This window comes from Cylas formicarius, unplaced genomic scaffold (assembly GCF_029955315.1).
Source record: "Cylas formicarius isolate icCylForm1 unplaced genomic scaffold, icCylForm1.1 PGA_scaffold_1__22_contigs__length_36826433, whole genome shotgun sequence".
NCBI lineage: Eukaryota > Metazoa > Arthropoda > Insecta > Coleoptera > Brentidae > Cylas > Cylas formicarius.
Genome location: NW_026844264.1, coordinates 2,149,271 through 2,177,100, shown reverse-complemented (window position 1 = coordinate 2,177,100; position 27,830 = coordinate 2,149,271). Strand labels below are relative to the sequence as shown.

At 35.1% G+C, this 27,830-nt stretch overlaps 2 protein-coding genes across 4 annotated transcripts in view; one reads left to right on the top strand and one right to left on the bottom strand.

Moving 5' to 3' along the window:
• LOC132697418 (zinc finger protein 888-like) overlaps positions 1 to 16,837 on the top strand; it is a 46,514-nt gene extending 29,677 nt beyond the window's left edge. For 2 of the 3 annotated variants that reach the window (XM_060662915.1, XM_060662914.1), the window contains one exon: positions 9,795 to 16,837. In XM_060662915.1, the coding sequence (XP_060518898.1) occupies positions 9,795 to 10,511 (717 nt within the window). In that variant the 3' untranslated portion in view covers positions 10,512 to 16,837. The remainder of the gene's footprint in view (positions 1 to 9,794) is intronic. The other variant, XR_009618148.1, reaches the window with a different exon arrangement.
• Positions 16,838 to 16,977: 140 nt separating this feature from the next.
• On the bottom strand, positions 16,978 to 21,922 carry LOC132697420 (polyglutamine-binding protein 1). The gene is made up of 4 exons (XM_060662916.1): positions 21,605 to 21,922; positions 21,340 to 21,553; positions 21,048 to 21,284; positions 16,978 to 17,299 (listed from the first exon to the last, which is right to left on the bottom strand). Exons 1-4 carry the CDS (start codon positions 21,657 to 21,659, stop codon positions 17,035 to 17,037), a joined length of 771 nt encoding a protein of 256 aa, XP_060518899.1. The 5' UTR covers positions 21,660 to 21,922; the 3' UTR covers positions 16,978 to 17,034.
• Between the last annotated feature and the right edge of the window lie 5,908 nt (positions 21,923 to 27,830).

Genomic DNA, 27,830 nt, shown 5'->3' with positions numbered 1-27,830 from the left:
TAAATATTTTTTTGAGGAGTTACTCACATTTTTAGAGACATTTAAAATGCATTTTTGCGATGTCATAGTATTGAGTCAGTGTTTTCAGCCTGAATCTGTTTCACATTTTAATATTCCTCATTACAAGGGGCATTGTAATTTTAGTAAGAAAAATAGAAATGATGAAGTGCTTGTGTTTATAAAGTCAGAATTGAATCCGTGCGTAACAACACACAAGCTGGACATCCAACATTGTAGTAAGTAGAATAAGTTTAGAAATTAATAAAATAAAATATGGAGCTAATGCTTTGTACAGATCGCCACAGGGTTCTATTCGCTTGTTTGTCGAATACGGACGACCACAAGGTCAATGAATATTGTACCGTACTGTCTGGTTCCGGATTCGAGTCTTATATAAATCATGTTACTCGACCAGCTAGTGGGACATGTTTGGATCATATCTTTCTTAAAAATAGGTTGAAGGTCGAAAATCTTCATTTTAGCTCTTATGTAATAAACTATTACATAACAGATCATGGTCCCATTATGTTAAACATATCAAATTCAGAGCAACAAAATAGCAAACCCAATGTGAGAGTAAAGACTATATATAGAACAAATTATAACGCACTGAGACTCAAATTAGAATCTGAAAACAGGCAAAAAGTCTTAGAGGAGAGAAACTTTTCAGTCCTATTGAAATCAATGTAGAACAGAAGTTAAAATAAAAGAACCTAATAAATTGAAGCCTTGGATTACTAATGCCTTGATTAACTGTATTAAAACTCGAGACAAACTAAAAAAACAACTTCAGAAAAATTACAGCACTGCTAAAGAGAATCAATAGAAGAACTACAGACGTAAACTTAAAGCTCGTATGTCTAATGTTAAGAATAACTATTATAAGCATAAAATCGAAGAAAAAAAGAATAATCTTAGGAAAATATATCAACTAGTCTCAGAGATGCTTCTAATGAAGACAGTCAATAATCAGCTTATAATTTTCAAATTGTAAACCACAATAATGAGAGCTTTGATAAGGATATTAGCATGGCCAATTTTTGTAACCAGTACATTGCAAGTATAGGCGTAGAAATGAACAAAAATATTGCATTTAATGATAGTTTGGAGTTTGACTTTCCAGGGGTCAGCGGGTCAATGTATCTGGAGCCAGTGAGTGACAATGACCTTGTGAAACATATTCACAGTTTAAAGTCCGCTGGTGCCCCCGGCTATGATGACATAATGTCCAAAGATACTACAATGTTTGATAATCTTATAATAGCACCAATTAAACACATTATTAATTTAATATTGGTGTGGAGATGTGCCAACCCAATTTAAAGTGTCGATTATTACAAAATTTACAAAAATATTTAAGGCGGGTGATCCCAAATTGGTTAAAAATTACAGAGGCATCAGTTTTATAAGCCACATTGCGAAAATTTTCGAAAAATGTTTAAATGAACGATTTGCGAAGTTTTAAAAAATCAATAACCTCCTTTCAGAAAACCAATGCGGGAGCTAGTGTCTTATGTGATTGATGAGATCAATGAGAACAATAAATATATCGCTGTGTTTCTGGACTTGGCCAAGGCGTTCGACACAGTGCCGCACATGAAACTATTGGATGTTCTTGAACGGGTACAGCTGGCCAATTAATTTCAAGACTTTAATTCCGCGAAGAAAAATAGAATAATTTCTTGGTGCTGTACTTGCGGCCAATAAATAAGTTATAGGTTTATATATATATAAATTCATAAAAACCCGAAGAAATAATAAAATGAAAACTAAACATACTGTCCACCAAAAGGCAGTAGGTATTTTCCCATAAAAACAAAAAACGATTTCGAAAAAATGATACCCCTGTTTACTTGCAATTTATAGGTTAAAAAAATTGAAAATTTAGAATTATGCTAACAATTATTACTAATAGAAGTGCTAACATATTATATGCTTTAAGCGAAAAATTTGTTTACCACGCTATTGATTTGGTAGAGGGAGTTTTACCACAGGTCTCTTAGAGACATCAGTCGCAATACGAACCCTGAACACTCTGACAATGCCATCAGGGCCTGGGTAGACCGCGGCTATACGCGCAAGACGCCATTCAAGATCTGGAGTGTTTTCCTCTTTTAAGACCACCAGTGTTCTCACATCAAGATTGGTGCGATTATCACACCATTTATTACATTGGTTGAAGCTTGTGAGATATTCATTATGCCATGGGCGCCAGAAGTGCTGCTGCATTTGTAACATTAGCTGCCAACGGTCTCGACATAAGTCATATCAGGGTCAGGAAGTGTCGATACTGGAGTCAACATCAAAAAATGGCATGGTGTAATACAGGTCATGTCATTGGGATAGTTACTAACAGCGCATATGGGTCTGGAGTTAACAATTGATTTTATTTGAAAAAAACTGTATTGAGTTCTTCGTAGGTCGTGATGCGGTCACCTACGACACGGACTAGGTTTTTTTGACGCTTTTGACGCCGGTTTCCCACAAGCCACCGAAGTGCGAACTAGAGGGAGGATTAAATGACCAAGAGATCTGCTCTTCTCTAGCTGCATCGGACATGATATTGGCTATGTATTTTGACGCAGAAATAAAATTCGTTTCGCAGTCGCTGTGGAGAGCAGAAAGTTTTCCTCGACTCGCAAACATGCATCGCAATGCAGCTAAAAATGCATCAGTTAATAAATCCGAAACTAACTCAAGGTGGATAGCACGAACTGAACAGCAGATGAAAAGACAAAGATATGCTTCTTGAGTCTTAGCACCTAGTAGTCTTGCCATAGTAATTTGAAAAGGACCTGCCATATCGACACCAACACACTGAAATGACTTGAGTTGTGAAATGCGATAAGAGGGCAGATTGCCCATACTGGGAATGTACGGGCAATCTAGGGTTTGCTAGAAAACAGCGGTAACATTGAGACGAATTCCGCTTGATGACTCGTTTGGAAGCAATAATCCAAAAATGTTATAACAATAAATAGGATAGAGTTTGAAAACCTGGATGCAGATATTTATTGTGATAATAACAAAATCATATCTGTCAGTTTATGGTTTGACGGTAAGAGGACAGGGTGTTTTTGCTCATATGGGAGCATGGACGTAATTAGCCTTCCGCCCACCCTGACAATACCCTGAGTGTCAATTACAAGACACAACTTGCGCATGGATTTGGAGCAAGGTAGACCTTTGGAAACAAGTTCAAATTCCTGCCGAAAACATTGCTGTTGAATTATTCGAACAAAGACGAGTAATGAGTTATGTAATTCAATTTCAGTCATCATTGATGTATCAACAGTCTGACGTTTTATTTCCAGATCTGTGAAACGCAAAACATAAGTGATAATACGAAGAATTTTTCAGAAGAGAAGAAAATCTTTCCAATAAATCCGAAAAAGGCACGCGTTTTTGTGGAAAAGTCGAGTAAACATACTTTTTTGATTCCTCTTTCCGCATATCTGTAAGTGGAGAGTAGGAGTTGGATTGTTCGGCCATTGGTCAGACGAACGACATAGTCACTCTGGGCCGTGCCACCACATAGAGTTGTTCAATAGCTCTTTCGGCAATATACCACGTGATGCAATATCACCTGGGTTGAATGTGAGATACGCGATTTGCGATGTCGGTTTTCCATTTATATGGAGGCGCTCTTATCCAACTTAGAGTTACCATGGAGTGAGACCATGCGAAAATGGATTCAAAACCAAGATTAGCGACCAAAACTGAAGCTGATAGTTCGAGGCGAGGAAGGGAGATCTTTTTTAGTGGCGCAAATTTGGTCTTGGCTGTAACTAGCGTGGAAAATACACTGCCAGTTGAATCGGCGCATCCAAAGCATCGCCGAATACATGGAGTTGTAGAGACTGAAGATTTGGTGTCAAGATATACCTGGAAATTTTTATCGATCGACAATACCTTGGGTTGGAGTATCATCCCAATCTACACCCTCTGTCGACATCAATTGCATTAGAGGCTTTGCGAGAAATATGCAAGGTCATGTCAGTCCGATTGGATCAAACGTAGAGCAATGGTAGAGAGAATTGATCTTTTCGTACAAGAATCGTCGGTTTGATTGACCTGATATGAGAAAACATCGTTCACAGGGTCCCATTGAAGACCAAGGACTTTGTGAAAGCAGCCAGTGTCAGCTTCTAGTGAAACAGAAGTTTGTCGAATAGTTGATGGAATTATATTAAGAAAGTTGAGATTATTACTTGACTACTTCCGCAGCTCAAAACCTGTAGAATTTAATAACTGAACAAGCTCTGCTTTAAGGGTCAATGCTTCCTACAATTTGTAAGCTCCTGTGCACATATCGTCCAGAAATATGTCGGACTGCAGAAGCCTTAGGATATGCTTCTGAGCCCTCTCGTGCCAGTTGCAAAATGACTGGAAGTGCCAAAAAAGGAGACGATGCAATTCCAAGTGTAACGCGGGTAAGACGATAATCTTGGATAGGCTGTTCAGGAGAGAATCTCCATACTAGCCTCTGATAATCCCGATGCTTGGGGTGTAGTACAATCATCACGTGGATGTGAACAAGAGTTACCAGATGATTTGACATTTCCCATGATAATCCAGCCGTAAATGGTGTTCAAGGCAATGGGGTCATGTGGAGATTGCATAATCTTGCCATCCAACATGAGTAATGGAAATATGGAAGCACCTAGTAAAATGTCGATACCACTAACCTGAAACACCACTGAAACTTGGATCGGCTAACTTAATATGAGACAAATGATCCCAGTTATTGTGCTCTACTTTAAAAAGGCATGTTAACGCAAATGGACGCTAATATGACTGAATAGACTACCACAAAAGGTTGATTCAAACCAGGCACGCTTAGTTCGAAAGTAGTGTAGCCTCTCGATGTAGCAACTGACGTATCATCGATGCCTTGAATTACAACACTTCTACCGCAGCTTTTCACACCAAATCTTCGACAACACTTTTCAGTAATGCAATTTACCTGACTCGCGCTGTCCAGTAGCGCTCGGCACGTGTGTAGGTTGCCATGTCTGTCAGCTACTTGTACGAGGGCGGTAGCGAGTAGGGTTGATGAGGTTATATTCGCCGAAGAAGAGGCATATGATTTAGGTGAGTTTAGCTCTACGAATGCAGAAGATGCAATGGAGTGAGGAAGTTCGCATGATGGGTCATGTAGTGTCTGTGGCGAACTGTCTTTGGAAGGAGAATCAGCTCCCCAGTGGAGCAAAGTATGGTGTGTCTGACTTCGACAAAATTGGCAAGCTGTAGTACTCATCAAATTCGCGACGAATTTCGTCTTCATCCTCCAGAGACTTGTCAGTCATCTGTTGTGACCCAACGATTGCATGATGATAAGTTTCGGAATTATTTCTAATGTCTTCAATTCCTTCATAACGAGCTTTAAATTGATTTAACTTAGTAGAATTAGTGCGACAGGTCTGAGAACGATTATAAATTTCAACGACTTATAAAAAACCTAGAGTGGCTTTATTGTAAGTTAAATAGTTTTCCATTATAAAAACCTATCGAACACTACGCAGATTCATAGAGAAAAGCAATGTTACTCAAAAAGTAATAATAATAATACTAAATCTAAAACCAAACCGTTCTGAGTTTCAACTAAACCCAAAGAAATTCGACAAAAAATTAAATAAATACGCCTGAAACTCTGGCCGTTCCGATATTGAACGTTAAATGCAAAAGAATATTTGAAACCGAATTCCAGTCGATTGAAATCAAACGCGTATCTGTGTATAAAAAAAAAACAAACGTACTGACCTTTTTTGTATTGATGCTAATGACCTTCGTACACAAAAAAAAGTAAACGAATAAACAGATTTTTCGCAAAGCAAAGCAAAATAAGAATATTGATTGCACAATAATAGGATAAAAGTTAGTTCTGATGATTTGTCCGCGCGGAAACGGACTTTGACCGCAGCTGGCACAGCAAGAAGTCGCAAAAATTACTCGAGACAGCACCAAAAGATTTTTGATTACGGAACTTAACTGACCCTACGTCGCTTTTGGTCTTCCTTCCGGAGGGGCCGGCCCGTGCTGCGTCCTCTGTGCGTCGGGTGGTGAGGAAATTTGTTGATCACCACGCGTATGACCATTGAATGTGGTTCAGAATGGAATCTTAAAGTGATTTACAAAAATCATCACTTATATCCAACAAATCGTCTCTATAGTGAAAAGGTTTGTGATGTTCGATCGTTATACATTTATATGGTTTGTTGTTATATTTATCAGAATAAGGTTTCTTTAAACCCAATACATATATATAATATATATATATATATATATATATATATATATATATATATATATATATATATATATATATATATATATATATATATATATATATATATATATATATATATATATATATATATATATATATATATATATATATATATATAAATAGATTGATCACCAATCTGTAAACTAAGATTGTAGTTTTTATGTTTTTTAACCAAGAAACTCATTTTATTTGCAGATATTACACCTCTTGGTTAATCCTTAAAAGCTCCTTAAGGAATAATGAATTCCTATATTGGTTCTTGTAAAAACATATCTAAGGGGTTGATTTCTCAAATCATTTTATGAAAAAAGTTTCCTTAAATGTTGGTCCGGAAATGTATTATTCCCAATAATATTTAAATAACAGCTGTAGATTTCGATAAGATTCCTGTCAGAATCTGCTTTTTCGCCACTTAGTGCACCCAAATCTACCTTAGAAAAGCAGATATCTACTTAAAACCTCTTTTTTTGGGACAAATAAATGGTTTTCGCTCTTGATTTCGAGTAGATTATAGTCAAAACTTACATTTTCATAACTTAGCAGACTGAAATATACATTAAAACTGCAGACGACTACTTAAAACCCACTTTCTTGGATTGATCGTAGGTTTTTCTTCCTCATTTCAAACAGATTTCAACCAAAATCACCTTTTCCGACATACATCGTACCTAAAACTGCATGAAATCTGCAAATATCAGCTTAAACTATCATTTTTTGATACAATTACCTTTTCGTGTCAATATCTTTCAAATACTAGTCAAAATCGGTGTCTTCGGGCTTTATAGTAACTAGAACCGTAATAAACAATTAGATATCAATGTAAAACCAGCTTTCTGAGTCAAATAGTTGCCGCTGTCGATAAGATCCCAGTCAGAATCTGCTTTTTCGCCTCTTATTGCACCGAAATCTAACTTAGAAATGCAGATATGTAATGAAAACCCCCTCCTTTTGGGACAAATAATTGGGTTTGGCGTTTGATTTACTGCAGATGACTACTTAAAAACCCACTTTCTTGGATTGATAGTAGATTTTTCTTCCTCATTTCAAACAGATTCCAGTCAAAATCGGCTTTTGCCACACATATCGTACCTAAAACTGCATCAAAACTGCAAATATAGCTTAAACTATTATTTTTTGATATAAACAGTTACCTTTTTTGATAATTGATTTTTCTTCCATTTTTCAAAGAGATTTTAGTGAAAATCGGCTTATCCGGAACATATCGAACCTAAAACCGCTTCATAACTGCATTTTTTGATCCAAACAGTTAACTTTTGATGTCAATATGTTTCAAATACTATTCAAAATTGACGTCTTCGAGCATTACAGTAACGAAAACCTTTATAAACCATTAGATATCGGTGTAAAACCCCCTTTGTGAGTCAAATTTTTTTGAAATTTTCAGCGTTTTTTCTACTAATAAAGCGCTGATTTGGCGAACAATTCGACTAAAAATAACTTAATATTTATTATACAAAAAATTAAAAAAAAAACTATTGGGTGACCACCCTCATCCCGGATGTAGGAATCCAATCTTCTCGTCATGGGTTGGCGAACCTTGTCAAAAATAACAGCAATAATTCGATTTCTTAGGTTCTCTATATTTTCCACAGCGGTGACGTAAGCGTAAACGGACTTTAGGTGGCCCCACCATAAATGGTTATTATGAAAATTTTTTATTTGGAGGATTTGAACTATTTTCCGCAAACGTCATTGACACAACGCAATGCGTTAAGGAAGATCCGTAAGAAGAACTGATTGAACGTTCTTAATAATTTGCCAAAAAGTACCATTACGTGTATTTAAAAATTTTTCGAGTTGAAGTACCAGGATATTCTTCAATCATGTTCACCATATTCTCTTCCAGCTCGTGCTGTTCTTGATCTTCTTGTTCTTCCACATGGTTTTAATGTGCTCATTTCATAAATTAATAAATTTTATAAGGTTAACTCCCCATTTAATCCAGTTAGTTTCAAATCAGCCCCTTACCACTAGAAATAACGCTGCTAAATTTCAAACAAATCCGTGAAAAGATATTTGAATTAATTTAAAAACATTATTAAAAAAAACTTCATCTTTTAAACAATGTATCTGAGGAATCACTCCCATAGATATTGCCGCGTCTTTTTTAAACACCCTGTTTATAATTCTCATCTCATAGTTATGGACTTGGTTAGATAAAATTATTGATATATTAGATTTTTGTTCACTGTTGTATCTACTATTTATATAAAAACTTAAAGATACTTAGTTGGTTGTAAAGACTAGTTGTGTTAGTCTTTCTCATAATATTCTTACTATTTTGTTTTTTAACAATTGCATCTTTTGAAAATCGGCATTGCCGATCATGTACTTAGTTTTTTACGATATATAACGTCTACATTAAATACTGCAATGATCATAGGTATAATTTGCCATAAACAGTTAATGCTAAATATCTAACATTGTTAATTAATTAATTAATTATTTTATTTATATTAATTTTAAATTTATTGCTGTACCAATCTACTAAACCAATCCACATAATTGCTGACGTCACATAGAACATTTTCACCTGCACCTGCGTAGGCTTTAAGTCTCTCACCGTGACCTCATCACAGTCTGATGCTAAGTTATTTTTTTAAATCCAATATAACTTTCCCGATCTCACTTTTATTTGTTAGCTTCTTGTTCATAGTGTTTTTACTTTAACCTCTGTAAACCCTTTAATAGCGTTGGATCTTCTCTCGTACCACCGTTCCATATTAAATTAAGCTTGGTGAAGCAGTATGTTAAAGCTCAAATACCTATCGAAAATTTTCTGCTCTCAGATGCAAAATTAAAGGAAGGAATTTTTTTAGGTCCTCAAATAAGGCTTTGGGAATGCCATGGTCGAAGAGCGAGAGATTTAAAAACAATGAACTTAACTATTGTTTGAGATTTTGTTATTTAATTTAGATTTTTTTTCTTATATTACAAAAGAAGAATGTTCGGAGATTCTCATTTAATACTTCTTTTAATCTTGATAAAAAAACCTTACGTGATAGACAAAAATGCTTATCAGATTTAAATTTAAGAAGCCTAAGTTATACACACCCAAATGTCAGATCGAAATCAACTTTCAAAAGTTTCAAAATTGCATTCGAGAGAGAGAGCGAGAGATCTAAAAACAATGAACTTAACTATTGTTTGAGATTTTGTTATTTAATTTAGATTTTTTTTCTTATATTAAAAAAGAAGAATGTTCGGAGATTCTCATTTAATACTTCTTTTAATCTTGATAAAAAAAACCTTACGTGATAGACAAAAATGCTTATCAGATTTAAATTTAAGAAGCCTAAGTTATACACATCCAAATGTCAGATCGAAATCAACTTTCAAAAGTTTCAAAATTGCATTCTACCTTGACTTTAGAATTTAAGTAACTGTATCTATTAAACAAAACATTTCGATAATAATCCTTCAGTTAGTTATTCATGCACCTAATTGCTATTAAATTATATGACATGAATCTTTTTTTTTTCAGTTAAGACATAGCCGCGTCCACACCGGCGAACGACCATACGTGTGTAACATATGCGGTCGGGCGTTCACGCAATCAAACGATTTGGCTTTGCATATGCGCAGACACACCGGGGCACGGCCGTACGCGTGCGGCGTTTGCCCTGCACGGTTCATCCAATCCGGCCAATTGAAAAACCATAGAAGAACCACCGGACATTGGATGGAAACCCAGCCCGATCTTAAGGGGGGTCACAGGGTTGAACCGGTGACATCGGCGGCGGAACCGATGCCCATTAAATTCAAAACCTTCGGCAAACCGAAAGCGGAGAGGGACGCGGAAGATATCCAGAAGAGCGGGCTGTCTCAGTCGCAGTCCGGCAATCAGGATCAGGTGCCGCCCCAGAGGATCCTGATGGGGATCATGGGCAATATCAAGCTTCCCAACGAGATGCAGTCCATTATCATAGATAACGGGAAAATCGTCGATTTGCAAGGTACGAGTTTGGGATTGGTGACGTTACCGTCGGTCATTGAGGGGTCCAACGGCGAAGAAGTAAAACTGAAAACCGAGATTGGCGGGTTCAATATCGCTCACGTGGAAGAAGATCCCGACAAGCACGAAGTGATGAGTACGACCAGCACTTATCACGAGGGTTCGGATTCGGTCAGTTATTCGACGGTACCGACGTCGACGACTTACAGCGAGGCGGAGACTTTTGCCTTTCAAACGTTTCATTAATTTTTTCGGTTCGACTTCGGTCGAGTTCAGTTACCCTGTAGATATTTTGGAAGCCGTTTTTTTGTTTGGGCTAGGCGAAGATGTAAGGATCTCGAAAAGTAAAACAAAAATGGTTTAAGTATTCAAAAGTTTAATTTCCACAAAAATTATAGTATTTACCATTTACATTTGCATTGCATTTTATTCTCTATAAACCAAGATACCTACCCCCGAGGACCTTCATAGCTTTATTTGTTTGTTATCTGAATAGACTTCACAGCTTTCATAGTGACTTCTTGGTGTAGCTCGTTGCCTATGGTTTGGTTACGTCCAGCAGATGGAAACATATGTGCTTAGCAGTTCTGCTGTAAATTTGGCTCTTGGACTGCTGACGAATTTCTTGGCCTCTCATGTCTTTTCACCATTTCCGGGATTCTATTTCCATCGATTTTTTTTATTACAGATTTTGCAATTGGTTTAGCCACCCACGAAAGGGTTCTGATCCAACCATGCGCCCTGACGAGCCTTCGCGGGCTACTTGGAGACTTATTTTCGCTCGGCTCTTGATGTACGTGGCGATTGTTTTATTCCTCTTCCTATGTTCAATCCCGGTAAGGTTTCGCAATGCCTCCTTATCCGAGATACGGTGTTGCCGCTGTGTCCTAAGCCAATTTGTCTGCCATTTTGTTGCTCTCATTACCTACATGTCGCACCCAGACTAAATTGACAGAATGACATTCTGCCAGTCCTGTCAAGTAGCAATCCTGAGCTCACCCTCTCAAATATAGATGTGCTTGTCCGAGTACCCTCTCGTAAGCACACACCAGATCTCATAGATTTCTAGAATGTACTGAGATGGACCCCAGAGGAACAGATATCTGTGCCCTAGAGAGCTGCCACAGTTCCTGTTCCTATTCCAGTGTCTGTGTATCAAACTAGCACAGCCGTCCTTTGTAGGGATTTCCACTGGAAGCATAAGGTAGCCTCATTCCTGCCCCTCTTCACAGAGAGGGTTAGTTACCGCCTAAGACAAATGGCAGATGGCTTTCTGTCCTCAGGTTCCAGTTCCCTAGAATCTGCAATCTAAGGGCTGCTCTTGGGGCATTAAGCCCCACCCTAAGGTGTAAGGGTTCAGGCATTAAGAGCGCCTGACCTAGTTGGTTTTGTTTTCAAAGAGCATGTCACCATTATGCAGACCAACCTTTATATTCATTCTGTCCAAATTGTTTTATTGTGATATCAGATTGTAACATTGTTACTAGCTTTCCCGTTGGAATGGAAAGTTTTATTTTCATCTTGGGTTCATATGGTTCAGGTCCTACTCTTCGAGTTTTTAAGTTGTCTGCGTGGGTATCATATTATTTTTGCACTTATTGGTGAGCTATTTTTTCAGTTTTTTATGGTTGGCATTTGAGTCCTGTACTGTTTAACGAAACAGGATTTGGAGGCGTAGTGCTGTCCATAGACTAGGGCTTGGTGTAAGGAACGGCGTGAATTGACCATTCCATTAAAAAACAAATTAGTCGTAGTTTCAGCAATACTTCTGCAAAAAATCGTCATTCTGCGTCAAGAAGCAAATCCCGAAAAATGGAAAATATTTTAAAAACTATTCGGCCGCGGCATACTGTTATACAAAATGTGACCAGAATTACGGCAGAATTCAGATACGAAGAAATAAATAAGGAGCTGCGTAACAAAAATACTTTTTTATACATTTATGAGACAGTCCACCCATGTCTCTGAAAAGGCTTAATGCATTTTAATAAACTTGAAGTCATTAGAAAGCGCTTTTCTTAGGCTCTAAATAATTATAGGAGTTATTCGATTGTGGTTGCTTATTTTGCCATCAGTTGGATTTTTCTGATAATTGCAAACAATGGAATGATTTCAGTTTTTTGTTTATGTCATTTGATGTTGGCAAAAAATTCTACTTTTCTAGGTAAAGCCCTTTTTAACGACTTTATTAAAATGCGTTAAGATATGCACATTTATTTAATAACATATTCAAACACCCCTTACAAATTTCCTTGTTTTCGAGTTTTAAATTTCAAGATGACATTTACGCCCTTTGGTGGTTATTTCAGAAACTCGAAAATAATTGTCAGCATTTTATCTTTGGCGATTAACTTTTTGTGTTCGAATTTCTAGGCGTGCGTGTCCCTAATACCCTACCTCGTTGCTCTTACTGGGACATGCGGAATAATAACCTATACCTAAGTCTTAAAACTTTGCTTATAGAAGATGACTTATTTTAAACATAAATAAAAACAGGGTGATCAAAAAGTAACATTAACAAAAAAAATATTGTCATTTGTCACTGCCATTGTCAATTTTATCGTATTGAACATTTTAAAAAAGGGTAAATTTGGTAGGAATCTGCCAATTTGATAAAGTTGTAATTTTCGAAATATTGTCATTAAAACGTTTTCCCATTGTAAGAATGCTATACGTATATTAATTGGTGAAAAAGATAACTCCGAAGCATGACAGAAAAAGATATCAAAAATCGTTTGCTGAAAACTATCCAGGCGTGCAAAAACCCAGAACAAAACAGTGTTTATCAAATAATAGAAATATTTAAAAATGTTAGGATACTTTAATTTTTATATAGTTTTTTCTTTTTAATTTGTTTTAATTGCGATTGGTATATTCTTCATTATTTATATATTTCTTTAGAATAATGTTGTATAGACATGAAAGTAGTTTGTTATATTAAAATAACTATAACAAAAAACATATTGCTCGATTAGTTTTCTTCGCTATGTTTCGCTGTCATTTTCTTGTAAGATTTACAATTTACAAATTTAAAAATGTACAATTTACAAGTCTAGTCTTACGATTACCGACACTTAACCATATATGAAATATTACAATATATAATTTTTGTCTAGTTCTGAAAATAAACATAGGTTTAAAATGCTTGTTTTTATAAAGGGACCTTAGGGGAAAATATGGCCATGAGCTTTAAATCGTAAGTGATTGTCAAGCATTTAAGGCGAGGTTTTTGACTTTTTTTATAGTCTGGAGATTTAGACCATCTATAAATAGTCTAATGTTAATAATTACAATCCTATTTTTTTGAGTTTCAATTTAATTTTAGATTATTTTAAGAGGCTATTAGAAACTATTTGCAAATCGTAATCATTTTTAATCATCATATTTACAATGAAAAAACCTGTTATTGCAACTATTTATACACCCTTTTTTAAAAGCTTAATAAGATAAAATTATAAAAATAGGGCATTTTTATTTATTTATGTATTTATTTATTTTTAAAATATCACTACAGACCACTAAGGTGGATCTTTATAAGAAAATACACTGCAGATATATAGCAAAGGATGGATTTCCATCGCAGAAGTCGACATAGATGTTGTATATATAACAACACACTATTATGAAAGTTTTAAGTCTTTTTAATCATTTTCACAGGTTCTGAGATAAGGTATCATTTTATCTAAAATTTTTCTCTTATCAGATTAAAGAATGAAGTTTAAGACAATTTGGATGCCCATTAGATGCTTCTTCGTCTTAAAATCACAAGATATCTTAAACCGTCTTTTACTATTGTGTCATATATAACTTATGCCCTAAGTTTGAAAAATGGCATTTAAGTTACGAGTGTCATTTGGCACGCGCGCAGCGATTGATCAACAAACGAGTGAAAGGAGAAGTTCATCGATTTTTTGTTGCTCTTTCTACAACCACTTGCTTACGTTAGCATAGTTTAATTTATTAAAACACTAACAACATCCAACTAACATCTTTTTAAGGGCAAGAATAACGAACATTTAATAATAAAGCACCATTCAACGTTCTTCAAGTGAATTTAATGGAAGGTCTGCAAGAAATTAAGGAGGGCAATTTCGCAGAAAATTATGGGAACACATTGGCATTTGAAGCACTGAGTCACTCTTTATAGATTTTGCTTATGTGCATATAGGAATCTGTTTTGTGGATCTTCCGATGCTGGTTATGTGGATCAGGCGATGTACTCAATCATATTTGGAGGAGGAATGTGCATTTTTAAGATTTCTACTAATCCTTTGTACTGATTATATTTGAAAAGATCCTAGTATTCACAAACCGCCTGAAACTAAGGTGATCAGGTTTTCCACCATCAAATTTCTGAAGACGCCCAAAGTTTTGTACAGCAATATCAGGGCAGTGAGTAAAAAGAGTGCTAATTTCTGTATCGAACGGATATTTAAAGCAATATTTTAGATTTATTTCCCTATCTTTTCTTAGAAAATCGTTTGATCTGAACAGTCAGCAGATGTCAGCAATATCTTACATGCAACGCCTATTGTCTCAAGAAAAACACTAGCACCTAGTCGTTTTATATTCATCACAATCAGAGCTTTTAAATGGTCAAAATTTATCCAAGTAAAAACTGCAAGCTGTTGCCTATGTAGATTTTTGTCATTATTGTTGGGTAGAAAAATGTGTGTATATATAATGTATATGTCTCTTTCGTTTGTTGTGACTCTATCGAGATAGGCATACTGGGACATTCTTCCTATTGAACGAGTGACGGTCCTGCTTTACAGCACATATGCACTCTTTTACCTTTTTATTTTAAAGTTTCTACTATTCTAGCGTGTAATTTTAGATAGTCAGGTAATTGCTTTTGTAATATTGTAAGTTATGCTTCGATGACTCGTGCTTTAACACAATTCGGTTGGAAATAAATAACATAATGAATACTTTGCAAAGTGTCAATGGTTGAAATTATTAAACATGAAGCATTATGGCTAAATTATTTGACCATAGAAAAGTGTCTTTTTTTGTATAGGTTTTATTTTTAAAATATTTTCATACCATGTAGGATCAATAATGCGAAAAGTCTAATTAAGGCTTAATGCAGTCAAACTTAGGCGTTTACAAAAATGTAACATTAATTTTAATACTTATTGTCTGAGTTGGTGTTTCCTTTTTTTTTAAAGAAATTAATGAGCCTAGCAATCGATGAAATGTCATGTCTCAATTTTTAACAACTTAAACAGAGTGTTTGAAAATTAATAAAATAATTAATTTAAATTAGACGTCCTGTATTTTATGCAGCACTCAACAACGCTTGCAAAAAAATTAACTCCTTCATTCTGCAAAATGATTTTAGACAGTAGCCTAAATTATGTACAAACAAAAAAAATTGTGGAAATAAAGCAGACACATTTTTATATCAGATGTTCAAAATAACGATCTGTGATCCAAGCGCATAATTTTTCTAAAACCTTCAGCAGCATTTTCCAACATACGAGGGTTTACCATTTGGACAGCTTGTATGAAGCACCGGTTGAGATCATCTGGTATTGTCGGAGGTAACGATTTCTTTGTCCCCACTAAAGAATCCGGTGGCATTAAGTCGGGCGAACTTGGAATCCAGTTTGAAAAATATTTTTTCCATTGGACCTGTCTTGAAAATTTCTATTTAAGCATAATTTTTGAACCTTTTGTATAACATTCCACAATTTCAATATAAAACTTTATCAATTTTTTGGAATTCCCTATGTGACAAAAAATATTTTTAAAATGAAGTCTTAGTATTAAAACAAATAAAAACCTTATCCTTACATGTTCGCGGGTTCATAACCTAACTTACGATTTTTTAAAACTGATTTGTTCTTTTAAGTATTTTAGAATTAGATGTAAATACTGAACTTCGAAATGTTTATATCGATAATGTTAGTCTTATTTACATTTTAAGATTTAGTTCATATGTAATTGTAATTTTATACTTAAATGTTAATTCCAATCTAGATTTAGTAACTTATAAACATATTCGATAATGTGTACATACCTTTTGATTCATTAAATTTCATTAAATTTGAAACAGGAGTTTGTTTTTGAATGCAAACTGAACGTTAGATGAAGGGGGACAACCAACATGTTTTTTGGTTGTTGAAAGCAACCATTAATGTAGAAATAGAAAAGTGCTTGGGTTTTTGGGTGGACAGCGTTACGACTATCTAATGACAGTAGACAGTAGTTTTAAAATTGAAGATAATAATTACGCTCTTGGTGGCCATTTTATAATTTTGAAAATTATTTCAAGCTTCATTTTTTTTCAAATTTCTAGGACGTCCATTTCCCTAATACTGTACCTCGTCCTTACTGGGGCACCCGGGATATATTCAACTTAATTCTGTAATAACGCGAATAAAAATTATGTTTATGTTTATGATGGAGTAGTTGTCAAAAATCGTTAATGAGAGAAATTAATTTTCGAGGCTATACCTCTATCTTGTGCTGAAGCAGAGGAAAATGTAGAAAACTGTAAAATTAATAGACCACATGAACATACTTGCAAGTGCAGATCAATCTCAACTTTAGGAGATATATTTTACCAATATTTTAGTTCCCTCCTCCATATCCCAAAATGAACCAAATTTGGTTCAACGGGTTTATATTCCAAAGAATAAGAATTTTCACATAGCATAGCAGCATAGAAAAATCTTGTAGGTTGTAGAATTCTACCGACACATAACTTGATTTGATCTATTTGTTTTATTATATTAGAGGTGTCGATTAGCAACATATTTTATCACTTTCTAGATTTGTCTTTGTCTTTCTCTTTGTTGGCTGCCAATACAGCACCGGGGGCCGGATAAGGTCTTTGCTGGTATAACACACCGGAAGCTGTACTATCAGCTCTGGTTTTGTTAGAATCCAATCCATCGCTCCAAGTACCCTGCGGTACGTCGGAATACGCTGCGGGATCCATCGGATCTAGGGCGTTATCGTCCCATTTTGGTCTTTTACTGTTACGATGCCGCTCCTCCTTTTCCCGTTTGCTTCTCCTGTCATCGCTGAAAAATAAATAAGAACGTAGTAAATTTAACGATCCAGGTTTTCAACATATAGTAAATTTGGTTATTTTATCTTCTAGTATTAAAACCAGTACATATTTCATTATCAATAGAATGGAAAAAAAAGCCTACATATTTGTTTTAGTTATTATTAGTTACCTACTTCAAAAAGCATATACACAATCAAAAGATTGTTGCCTGTAAGTTTAACAGATAAATTGTTTTTTATTACTAAAGTATTAAAGCTTTTTTCTATCTTAATTTCTACTGGTAACTTTTTTAAAAAAATTATGCACGAGTAAGTGAGACCTCTTTCGATTGATGTGAGTCTGTGCAATGGGAAATTAAGACATTCATATCCGGTGTTGATGTTTTGTTGTGACTCGTGCAAAATAAACCATTACGGGGTACTGAAAAAATGTTTGCGTAATTAACTGTTTTAAGATGTTCCAAAGTTAGATAGAGGTTTGATAAATGTTCCGACCAATTGTGGTAAATACGAATGCCCAAAAACGTGGTTGTTTTTGAAAGCCGTACAACCTGGTTCCCTATCGTGACTTCACTCCTGTCCTCTGTCTTGAACAAAAGCAAACAAAATTAGTTTTCTCCGCATTCAAAAACAATTAAGGTCTTGTGTTCATGGCTATTTCAAAATTTTTAGAAAATATAGGCATCACACTAATAGGCCTATAGTTTTAAATAATCTTATCTCCTTCTTTATATAGCGGATTTACGAGACCTATTTTTAATTTACCTGGTAAAATGCCATGTTTAAACGAATTATGTATAATGTTACAATGAGTGGATTGAAACGAATCAGGCGCTTCTGCATAAGCGAAATACCATGCACAATTTTCTAGGGAATTCTGCAATTTTTGTAATTGAATCAAAAAATGTGGTCTAGTGATATCACCAAGAACTAGGCAAGATGGACATTAAAGACTCTTTCCAACGTTCGCGATATGTCCTTACTAGCTATACCAGATGCCGAAATTAGACATCGTACTGCATATCTCGACAATGCGCCCTTGCCGATTTAAGAATAAACAAACCTTACTTATTTTTTGAACATTACTCTGTATCTGCTTACATACCGCTTGAGGGGGGCGGAGCTAAAGGAGAAAAATGAACATTGTCAATGTTAAAACGAGATTTAGATTATGCAAAACCCTCTCAGTTCTTCTACCCTAGGAAAATCCGAGAATCCAAAGAAATATCTAAACAACCAAACAACCTTTCACCAATATGGGAATCAGTCATCCAAGAGAATATTTAGCTTCCCCTCCTCACCTCAATAAGCAAGTACAAAGTACAAACCAAGCCAGCTTAAGTTAAGCTCTGAAGAAGATAATAGGAATGGCGAAACGTCAGCAAGTTCGAATCATCACTAACCGACACATATAATATTTTATTAGCGTTAAAATAATTGTATACTGCCATCAGTGTTTATGTTTTATTTATTGTGTTTAATTTATTGATTGATTGATTAATTTTTGCTATTTATAGGGCACAATAGCAATAAAAAATTGTAAAACATAAGATGTATGATTATTGATATCGCTATTCGCCCTGGAAACGCGAATAAAAGTATTTGTGTAAAACACATATTAATATGTCAAGAAAGTACCTAACAGCGCTGTGTTGATGAAAGATTCAGTTTAAATTTGGCGCCATGATGAGAACTAGCCGTCGCATTCTGATAGGCCCGACACCGTTAGAATATACTCCTTCCGACTGGACCAAATCCGTTAAGTTTAATTAATTTAATTTAATTAAGTTTAACTAACCAAAACTAAAGGCTGGAGTACATAGGGGATGCTGAATCTTGTATTTCTGCAGTTTATTTATTTTTTTATAACATTTCTTGTTCCGTGTTGCCAAATGTTTAATTATCACTTCTTAGATCCCAACACGATTTTAAAGGAAGGATTTTTTTTTCGCCAGAAGTCATCCTTGCTGGTATATACTGTTGGAGTATGGATTATCCTCAAAACTTTATAGCACATGAGGCTAGGGTAGCTCCCCATAATGCTCCTATAATTGTAGCTTCCTTTTGCAGCGACATTTGTGAAGATAATGGAATTTGACTTTTGTTTATTTGTCGCAACATAAGCTTACACATTGCTTTAGAATATAATATTCCTATTGCTGTTATCTTTTTACAATAATTAAATAAAATATTCATATTAAAAAACTCGCCCTATCTTGTATCACTTAAATTTCTGCTAGAGCAAAAGTATTTGGCTGACAACATTTTTGAAAATTTGATTGCATCTTTGACCGGTTACATTCGATTGTTCGATACCTTAAGTTCAAAAGTGAAATAGAAATAAAATATTTTGAAAAAATAGCGAAATTTTTTTGGATTGAAGATATCGGATTTTTTAATGAAACAAGAATCGAATTAATATAGCTATTTGGTAACACTTTGCAGCTGGAGGTCACTTGGTCACCACAGTTAAAATTTTGTTTTGTAGTTTTGTAGGTCCCGCAGAAACTAAAAAGGCCAATTTTAGTCACCATATGGGTGTTCTCTCAAAAATTAAATCAATTCTGGCGAGTCATTTTCACAAAATATTTTTTCTTGAGCATCGGAGGTTTGTCAACAATAAACAATGATGTGTATGAGTATTATATCAATGACGAAAACATATTGCAATCTGAGTCATTTTCATTCTCTGAATGTGCAAGATTTTCAAATGTATTTTTTGTTTACAATATGTTTTAAACCTTGATAAATTCTGATTCTGGTAAAGTTAAAGGTAGTCATGGTTTGAGACTAACTGCAGCTAGGACAGAGGTAGTGTGGCACAGAGACGCAAGGTTACAGATGGTAACCAATCATAATTTAAAAATGAATGGAGTGACTCTGGAGTGGGCACAATCAGCTAAGAGTTTGAAGGTCTATTTAGATGGCATTGAATACACACATTAATAATGTAATAAAAATAAGTAAAAATAAATAAATAAATAATTTAAAATGTTCGATTCAGATCACCAATATATAGGCAGTTTATTATCACTATTTAATGTTCCTTTAAATAATAATAAAAATAATAATGATAATAATAATAATAAATCTATATATTTAGCCCATCTCTTGAGTAAAAGATTTGAATATCATAAAGTGAATAAATCTCCATTTTCAATCTCTAAGTTTACAGTATCATTTTCTCATTTAGCACCTCGTATAATATTACATTATCGGACATTTTGTATTTGTAGTTTTAAAAAATCTGCAAATGTTCAACTGATTACGAAGATGTACTTTAATTCTGGTTTAATTTTTTTCCTTTGGTGTAATATGTACTAAATGTGCACAAGAAGGTATTTTTACCGTTAGTGTTAGGACAGCTCAATTGTCCACTTCTAAATTGACTAGTCAAATTTGATCAAAATGTTTTAAATAACATCTTGCAATTGTAAAGTGTACAATTTGTGATGTTCAATTTATCCATAACCCTCTTAAAAGAATACCCAGATACCCAGATATTTAGCGATTCAGGGAATCCCAATAACAACATCGACTCCATTTAGTTTTCAAAACGACGTGAGGGCGACGTGGCGCACAATATAAATAAATATAAATTTCATTGTATTTTCAAAATTATTTCGGTAAATTGACACAAAAAAATTTGACTGGTCAATTCCACAACTCTATGTACTATATTGTATACAGTTCAATGTCAAAAATAAAAATTCTACAGGTATTACATAATTTACAATATTTCTTAAAGGTTGGGCTTACCGATTTCTTCGATCAGAGTATCTGCGATGAGTTCTATTCTCATCATCATCATCAGAGTCTCTGTCACTGTCACATTGTTTTCGACCTTCTTTCTGTCTTCGTTCTACTTCTCCCATTTCACTTTTCTGTTGTTTCTCACGAAGTTTGGCAGAACTTCTCACGATTTGAGCCTTTGGATGTTTTGGAGGTAACCAACAGACCAAATCATTTTCCATGTTCCAGTAATAATATCGACCTCTATAAAAATTTGAATTTTGATTCATAATCAACAAAATAATACAAAATTATTTACACTCCTTTGTCAAATATTTCCATCCAATTATTTGGAAGGGGATATATCACCAACATCTTCTGAATGTTGCGAATATATTTTGGATCTGGAGTTTGTACACCCTTCCAATTAATTTCACACCAATGGTTACATTCATGGTAAATGTTGTATTTGTTTGGGCAAGTCGACACGCCTTTGTAATCTTTCTTTTTGTTTGGTTCTGGCTTCTGTTTACCTAAAATACAAATATTTCAGGTTATTCCATCTAGGACATAAATTTACTTACCTGTTAATATTCCCCTCTGGGACAGTTTTGCAGCAAGTGCAGGGGGAATTGGCATTTTGCGATTTTAAACGTCTCTGCACCTCAAATTACTTAATGGCAAACTTTTCCGCTTGTGTTTAAATTAGTGTAAACATTTTGACTTGACTTCTTTGTTTCCAAGTGCTCTCACCCATGCACAAAATAACAAAAACTAACCAAATACTTGCTTTTTTTTACACAATTAAAATCCAGAAAGCAATAATGCACTCGAGTCTAACATTTAACGCCTTTTAAATTTGGATTGAATTGAATTATACTTCTAATGGCCACGGCTACAATAGGTCACTCGGCCAACTTACGACAAGTGTAACATATACAAAAATCCTGAAGAATGCCTTCCTTAAAGAAGGGTCTGGACCAATCCATCATCCTCCAGGTTAATTAACATACACAAAAACGGGAACAACTTCCAAATATATTGTCATAAAATGACGACCGATTCTTCACACGGCTCCAGCAATTATCTTATACGGGATATCCCATCCCATCCGGCCTGGTTACCAGCGTGAATATAAGACATCCGGAAACCGTGTTAAAATAGACATCATGGAATAACACATCACAAATCAGTGTACATTTCCGTGAAAATTTATAGGCACTACGCCTATAACACTTCAGATAACAAATGTACAAAACAATATATTCTTTAAACGACACTAATTTCAATCGATTCCTACAGATTTTTTGGAATCGGGCAAGAGCAACGTCCGCCATATGCAACGGTTCCATCGAAAGTCCTAAATTTATATTTACTTCAACGATATGTTTCACCAATTCTGTTGAGCGCGACTACTGTGATCATTCCCTTAAAAATCGCAAACTTAATAGGATTGCCCAATCCCATAAGATACAAGTTTCCCAAAATTATCGATCGCACGTGGTCGCTTGTGACGTAAGCGAAGTCTTCTAACGGTTTTTGTGTATTCTGTCAATGCATTTGGAGGCGTATTAAACCGTTGTATTTTGAACAATTAAAATAATTTAAACTAGTGAGTAGTACCCTTATGTTTGTGTTAATTGTATTTATGTAAACAAAACAGTGTTTTTAAGCTTTAACAAACGCTTTAAAATTGAACTGAGAAAAACAGTATTTTTAACCTTAAACAAAGACTTAAAAGTTTTGTGCTTGTGCTGCTTATTAGCGGTGTTATTAGTTAGGAGGTAAGCTCAAAATATTGCACATAATAATATAGGTAAAGGTAAGAAATTCATTTCTTCTACCTTTTTCAGTATCATAAGTTACATCAAAAACTTGTTTAATACGCCTTCAAATGCATTGACAGAATACACAAAAACCGTTAGAGGACTTCGTTTACGTCACAAGCGACCATGTGCGATCGATAATTTTGGCGAACGTATGTCTTATGAGATTGAGCAATCCTATTAGGTTTACGATTCTTGGGCGGAGCCTAATAATAGTATATTTTGCAACAAGTGCGGTAAACAGCATTTGACTCTCAAGTTTATTTGACACGAGCGGAGCGAGTGTTTAATAAACGAGTGAGTTAAAAAGTTTACCGAATGTGTTGCATACTGTACTTTTTCTAGGACCGTTAGTTTTTGGGTACATTTTCGCAAAACACGAATACATTCACTGATATGACTGTCAGAATTGAAAAACGTCAAAATTCAAAGCGTGGGAAATATGTCCGAAAACATCCGATTGCTGCCAAACCCGTGCCGTAATATCCCGGAAATGTCCGAAGTGGCTCGGATTCGTGGGAAACGAAACTGACGTGGTAAAGTGCTAGATCGGTGCGTAATTAGGTATTTTACAGACGGGAGAAGAAAAACATTGTTTTGATTTCTTAACCTATTCTTCCTCGATTTTCTGGGACTGGCCGTCCGGTGGCCACCATAGATAGCGTTCGGGTAGTTCGATCTCTTTGACGCAACCTTGATTCTTTGGCACGGGCCATACGGCCTTCACCAGAGATAGAGTTGAGTTGTTCGATCTACTGTTGCCGTACCGTCGACTATGTTGGCAAGAGTGGCGTGTGCCCCTTAGCTAGTGTTGTGTCAATCGTTCATTTTACGAGGGCCGAATTAATCAGTGACCGATTTCGAAAAGGACCGAACATTTCAATCAATCCGTTCATTTGAGTACTTTTTGATGCCAAGATTATGTTACCCATTTTATTCAGGAAACGAAGCCCGTTCTCCATGTAGACACTATTGCATTTGAAGATAGGTGACAGGTTTGAAAATATTAAGCCTACAATTATTACGCATTTAATTTTCGATTTTTGTTACAGGTCATTTTGCTCGCAGCTTGGACGAATCTTTTGGGAAATTTGCAGATATTTTTAGGACATTTAAGAGGGACACAGAAGAACGAAATTCCGAGGAAAATTTGAAAAAACGAAAAATTGAGAAGCAAACATATTATCCTAATCAAAAATTAATATAAGTATTTATAAACCTTTCATTTTCATATAATATTTTATTTTTTAGATAATTGCATACTTTAATTAATAAATAATAATTGTATGATATAAGATGTAAATAAATTTTATTGTCATATTTTATAAGTCAATTTACCCTCAAAATACAAATAAAAGCAGTATAAACACATTGTCAGTTTTATTTTATAAAGTTCAAAATAGAATTAACATATTAACCAAAGTTTACTTGGTCAATGATTAACAACAAATAATCTAAGCTATCATACTTAATGCGACATGCGTTGTCCAATCTGTCAAGAAAGTAAAGAGCGCTAGGCGGATGCCAACTTTAAATATCTCCGATTCGGTTTGAATTTGGCGTCATGGTCAAAACTAACCGCCGCGTTCTGATTGGCTCGGCACGTTGGAAAATTAACGTATGCTCCAACATAAGCGGCAATAGTTACCGAATCCGAACAGTCCGAACGATCGATTGATTCATTTGAATTTGAATTAAATTCCTATGTGGAAATAGATATTTCATTCAATATTCAATTCAACACATAAGCAAATCTACTAATCGATGTAGCAACTCAATACTATAGAATAATTATAACAATACTCCCATTTCTTTTTCGTAGCTTGTCTCAGTCAAGCATTTAAATCTTAAATCATTCATATGAATCGTATTCCGCATGGCGAATCCGTTTTTTTTGGTACTGTCGGTCGATCGGGTGTCCTGTATTCATTTACTTCAGGTGATCGAATCGCTATGAACAACCGAGATTCGGTCGTTCGATCCTATGAAGTGATTGAATCAAAGTGACCGAAGCAATTGCGATTGACACAACTCCTCGTTTAGCCTTTTAATAAAACTGGTTGTCTGAATCGTCCGGCATTTTGTACGCTCGCTTTTGAAGCTTAGGGCTGTGGCAGGTTTTCTTTTGTGTGACCGATTTCTTTTTTGAGCCGGTAGTGCTACCCCAATAAGAGGGGATGTGTAAATTGGTCACTAATTGATGATTTTCCATAGTTTTGGATCTATTTGGAGTTTAGAATGGGAATCTTCCTCAACGAGGGATTTTAAAAAGAATTCTCATTGGCCCACATTTCCAGAAAACCCTCGAATCGAGGGTGTTGAGTGCGAGTACTGAGCCAGCGGTAACAGACAGTTGTGTAACGTTCGGTACAGCTTAAGGTTTGGGTAGGTAGCTTAAGTGGCCTGTTCTCTTCAAGAACGATTTAATGTTTTAAATTATAATACATTACATTCTTTTGCACCGCCAAAATTTGAAGGTGAGATTTGACACCCACACCAACCACCAGGTTGGAGGAAATAATTTCTTGTTCGTGATTCACTTGTTTATTTCCTTTAAGGGTTGGAACCTCAGGTTATTAAGTTTATCTTTTTGAATCACGTGGCGCCTACCTACCACCTTCCTGGACTGACCGAGGTGCCCTTCACCGCCTTCCGACCTGGGCTTCTATTAATTTTTTTTTCTCGATTGACGTTGAGCTAGTCTGGGCATTGTCTTACCTCACTAATAAACTTCAAATTCAATTAATTAATGCTTTTCTTTTTCACGACCCTGAGATTGAGAGGTAAGATGTTTACGTGGAAATTGTCCTATTTTTTCTGTGTTCAAAATATGTTGGTTTGAAGTGTTTTTAAAACAAGTGAAAATAGAGTTATCGTTTGATTAGTAATTTTATAGACACTAGGAATAATATATTGGGTGATGTATTGCCAAAGGGAATATAGAAAATCTCATGTACATTTTTAATTAGGTGTATTTTAAATTGTAATGTAACTTTTTGAAGGGGCCGGTATGGGTCGAGTTTGAAGTCAATCTTCAGTTATTGAATTAAATATGACCAGCAAATAATGAATTTAATTTAAAGAACTGTTTAAGCAACAACAAATCTTCTTATTTAAAATAATATTTAAAAAAAACATTCCTAAAAAGGAAGATTATTTAAAATAAACATTATTTTTTAAGTAAATGTTCAAAAAACCCTCCATTCACAGTTAAACAATATCCTAAAACATCACAAAATTCAATTTTAATATTGCTTAGCTGATATTGTGAAATCCCGTCATATTCTAAGCGTTTGCTAGCGTCCAGAAAGCAGTCGTTCGGCGCGAGGTCAGATGACCTAGGTGATCAAAGATCGTCAGCTTGGGCCAATAATATTTCCGTAAAAATATTTCCCAAATACTCCCTAACCATAAGGGAATTGTGAGCGGGACAACCAACCAACTGGTACCAGATCTCCCGATCTTCGCAAACACCTTCAGTTTTGGACACTGTTGATGAGTTCAGTGTGAACATTCATCAATGAAACAACGATTTAAAAAAAAATCTTATCAATATTTGGTTTTTCCATCATTACAAAACAAAATTCTCTTCTTTATCGCCTTTCTGGAGCTGTCTATGCTTTTCGCTTTTGTAGGAAAAATATTTGTGATTATATACCTTTTTTTCCTCTTCATTTACACTTTTTTTTCTATATTCCTTATCCCAGAAAGAGGTAAGAATTCTCTTCAAGTTTCGGTGGTTCTTTTATAACAAGTTTGTATACATCGCTGTTTTACTATGCAATGTATTTCATTTTTGCGGTTTAATGTTTCATAGTACCTTATACCGTAGGTATATCAGTGTTGTACATTTACAGTTCCGGTATATTGTAATTTATTAATTTTTGATTGTGGGAAATTTGGACGATATCTATACTTGTGAAGCTTTATACAACTGTACAGCTATTTTTCCAAATTGGAGCACCACAGAATTTTGAATATTCATTATTGGTAAAGTTGTATTTACGTTTGCATTGGAAAAGTATTATTGTTAAGAATTTTTTCGGAAGTGTCAAATTTCACAAAATTCTAGCTACTTGGCTGGTGGTTATAACGGTGACTCCAAAATTAACACAATAATATAATCAAAATCCTCCGACCTTTTCTGTGATTTGGAAATTTATTTAAAGCGTAATAAGACAGCTTTTGGAAGTAATTGCCGGCAGTTATGTGTACTTCGCCACATTTTCAGTTTATTTTTTACGGATCTTAGTTGATTATTATTATTTTTCTCAATTTGCGTCTTCTTCGATCGATCGATAGTGCATGGTGAGTTGTGTGCGGGTGGTATTCTGTTGGTCCAGTATTTGGTTGCTTCTATTGCGCTGTCGTTCCCAGTTTTTCTTTTTTTTTCTATTTTCCTTATAGCAGGAAGGGGTGCGGAATTTAATTATTTAAATTTAAAATGGAGATTAACCGGCTTAGAAGTGATGGGAGTTAGCTTCCAGAGGTTGTGATGTGGGATCTACAGTGGATGAAAAGAGAACTCAGCTGCGGGAAGCATTTCAGCGGAATATCCAGGAGGATATTAACATCTATTTTGAGCCATCGTCCGAATTGGGCATATGTGTATCTAAGTAGGATGAATTGGTGGACCTTATTCAGGAGTTTGATGAGGAGAAGAGAAAATAAATTTAAGAAAATATACAGCAGGCTAATGCATGCACAGAGTGGTAGCTGAGGGTCAGGACTTGAAATCAAAGAAACAAAACGTGATGTTTTTATTGAGTGCTTGTTTTGACGCCTTGCAGGACGCGAATCACATCGCCAGCCTTTGCCAAACCAGTGTCGAGCAACGTTCACAGAAAATGAATTTATACATCCGGAGAGAACAGATGCTGCTGTGGGTAATTTGATAAACCTGGGAGGTGCAGCTTCTGGTCATAATCCTACTTTGGAGAGGCCAGTAGACTATATTATCACGATCGCTTAATAATGATTCAGA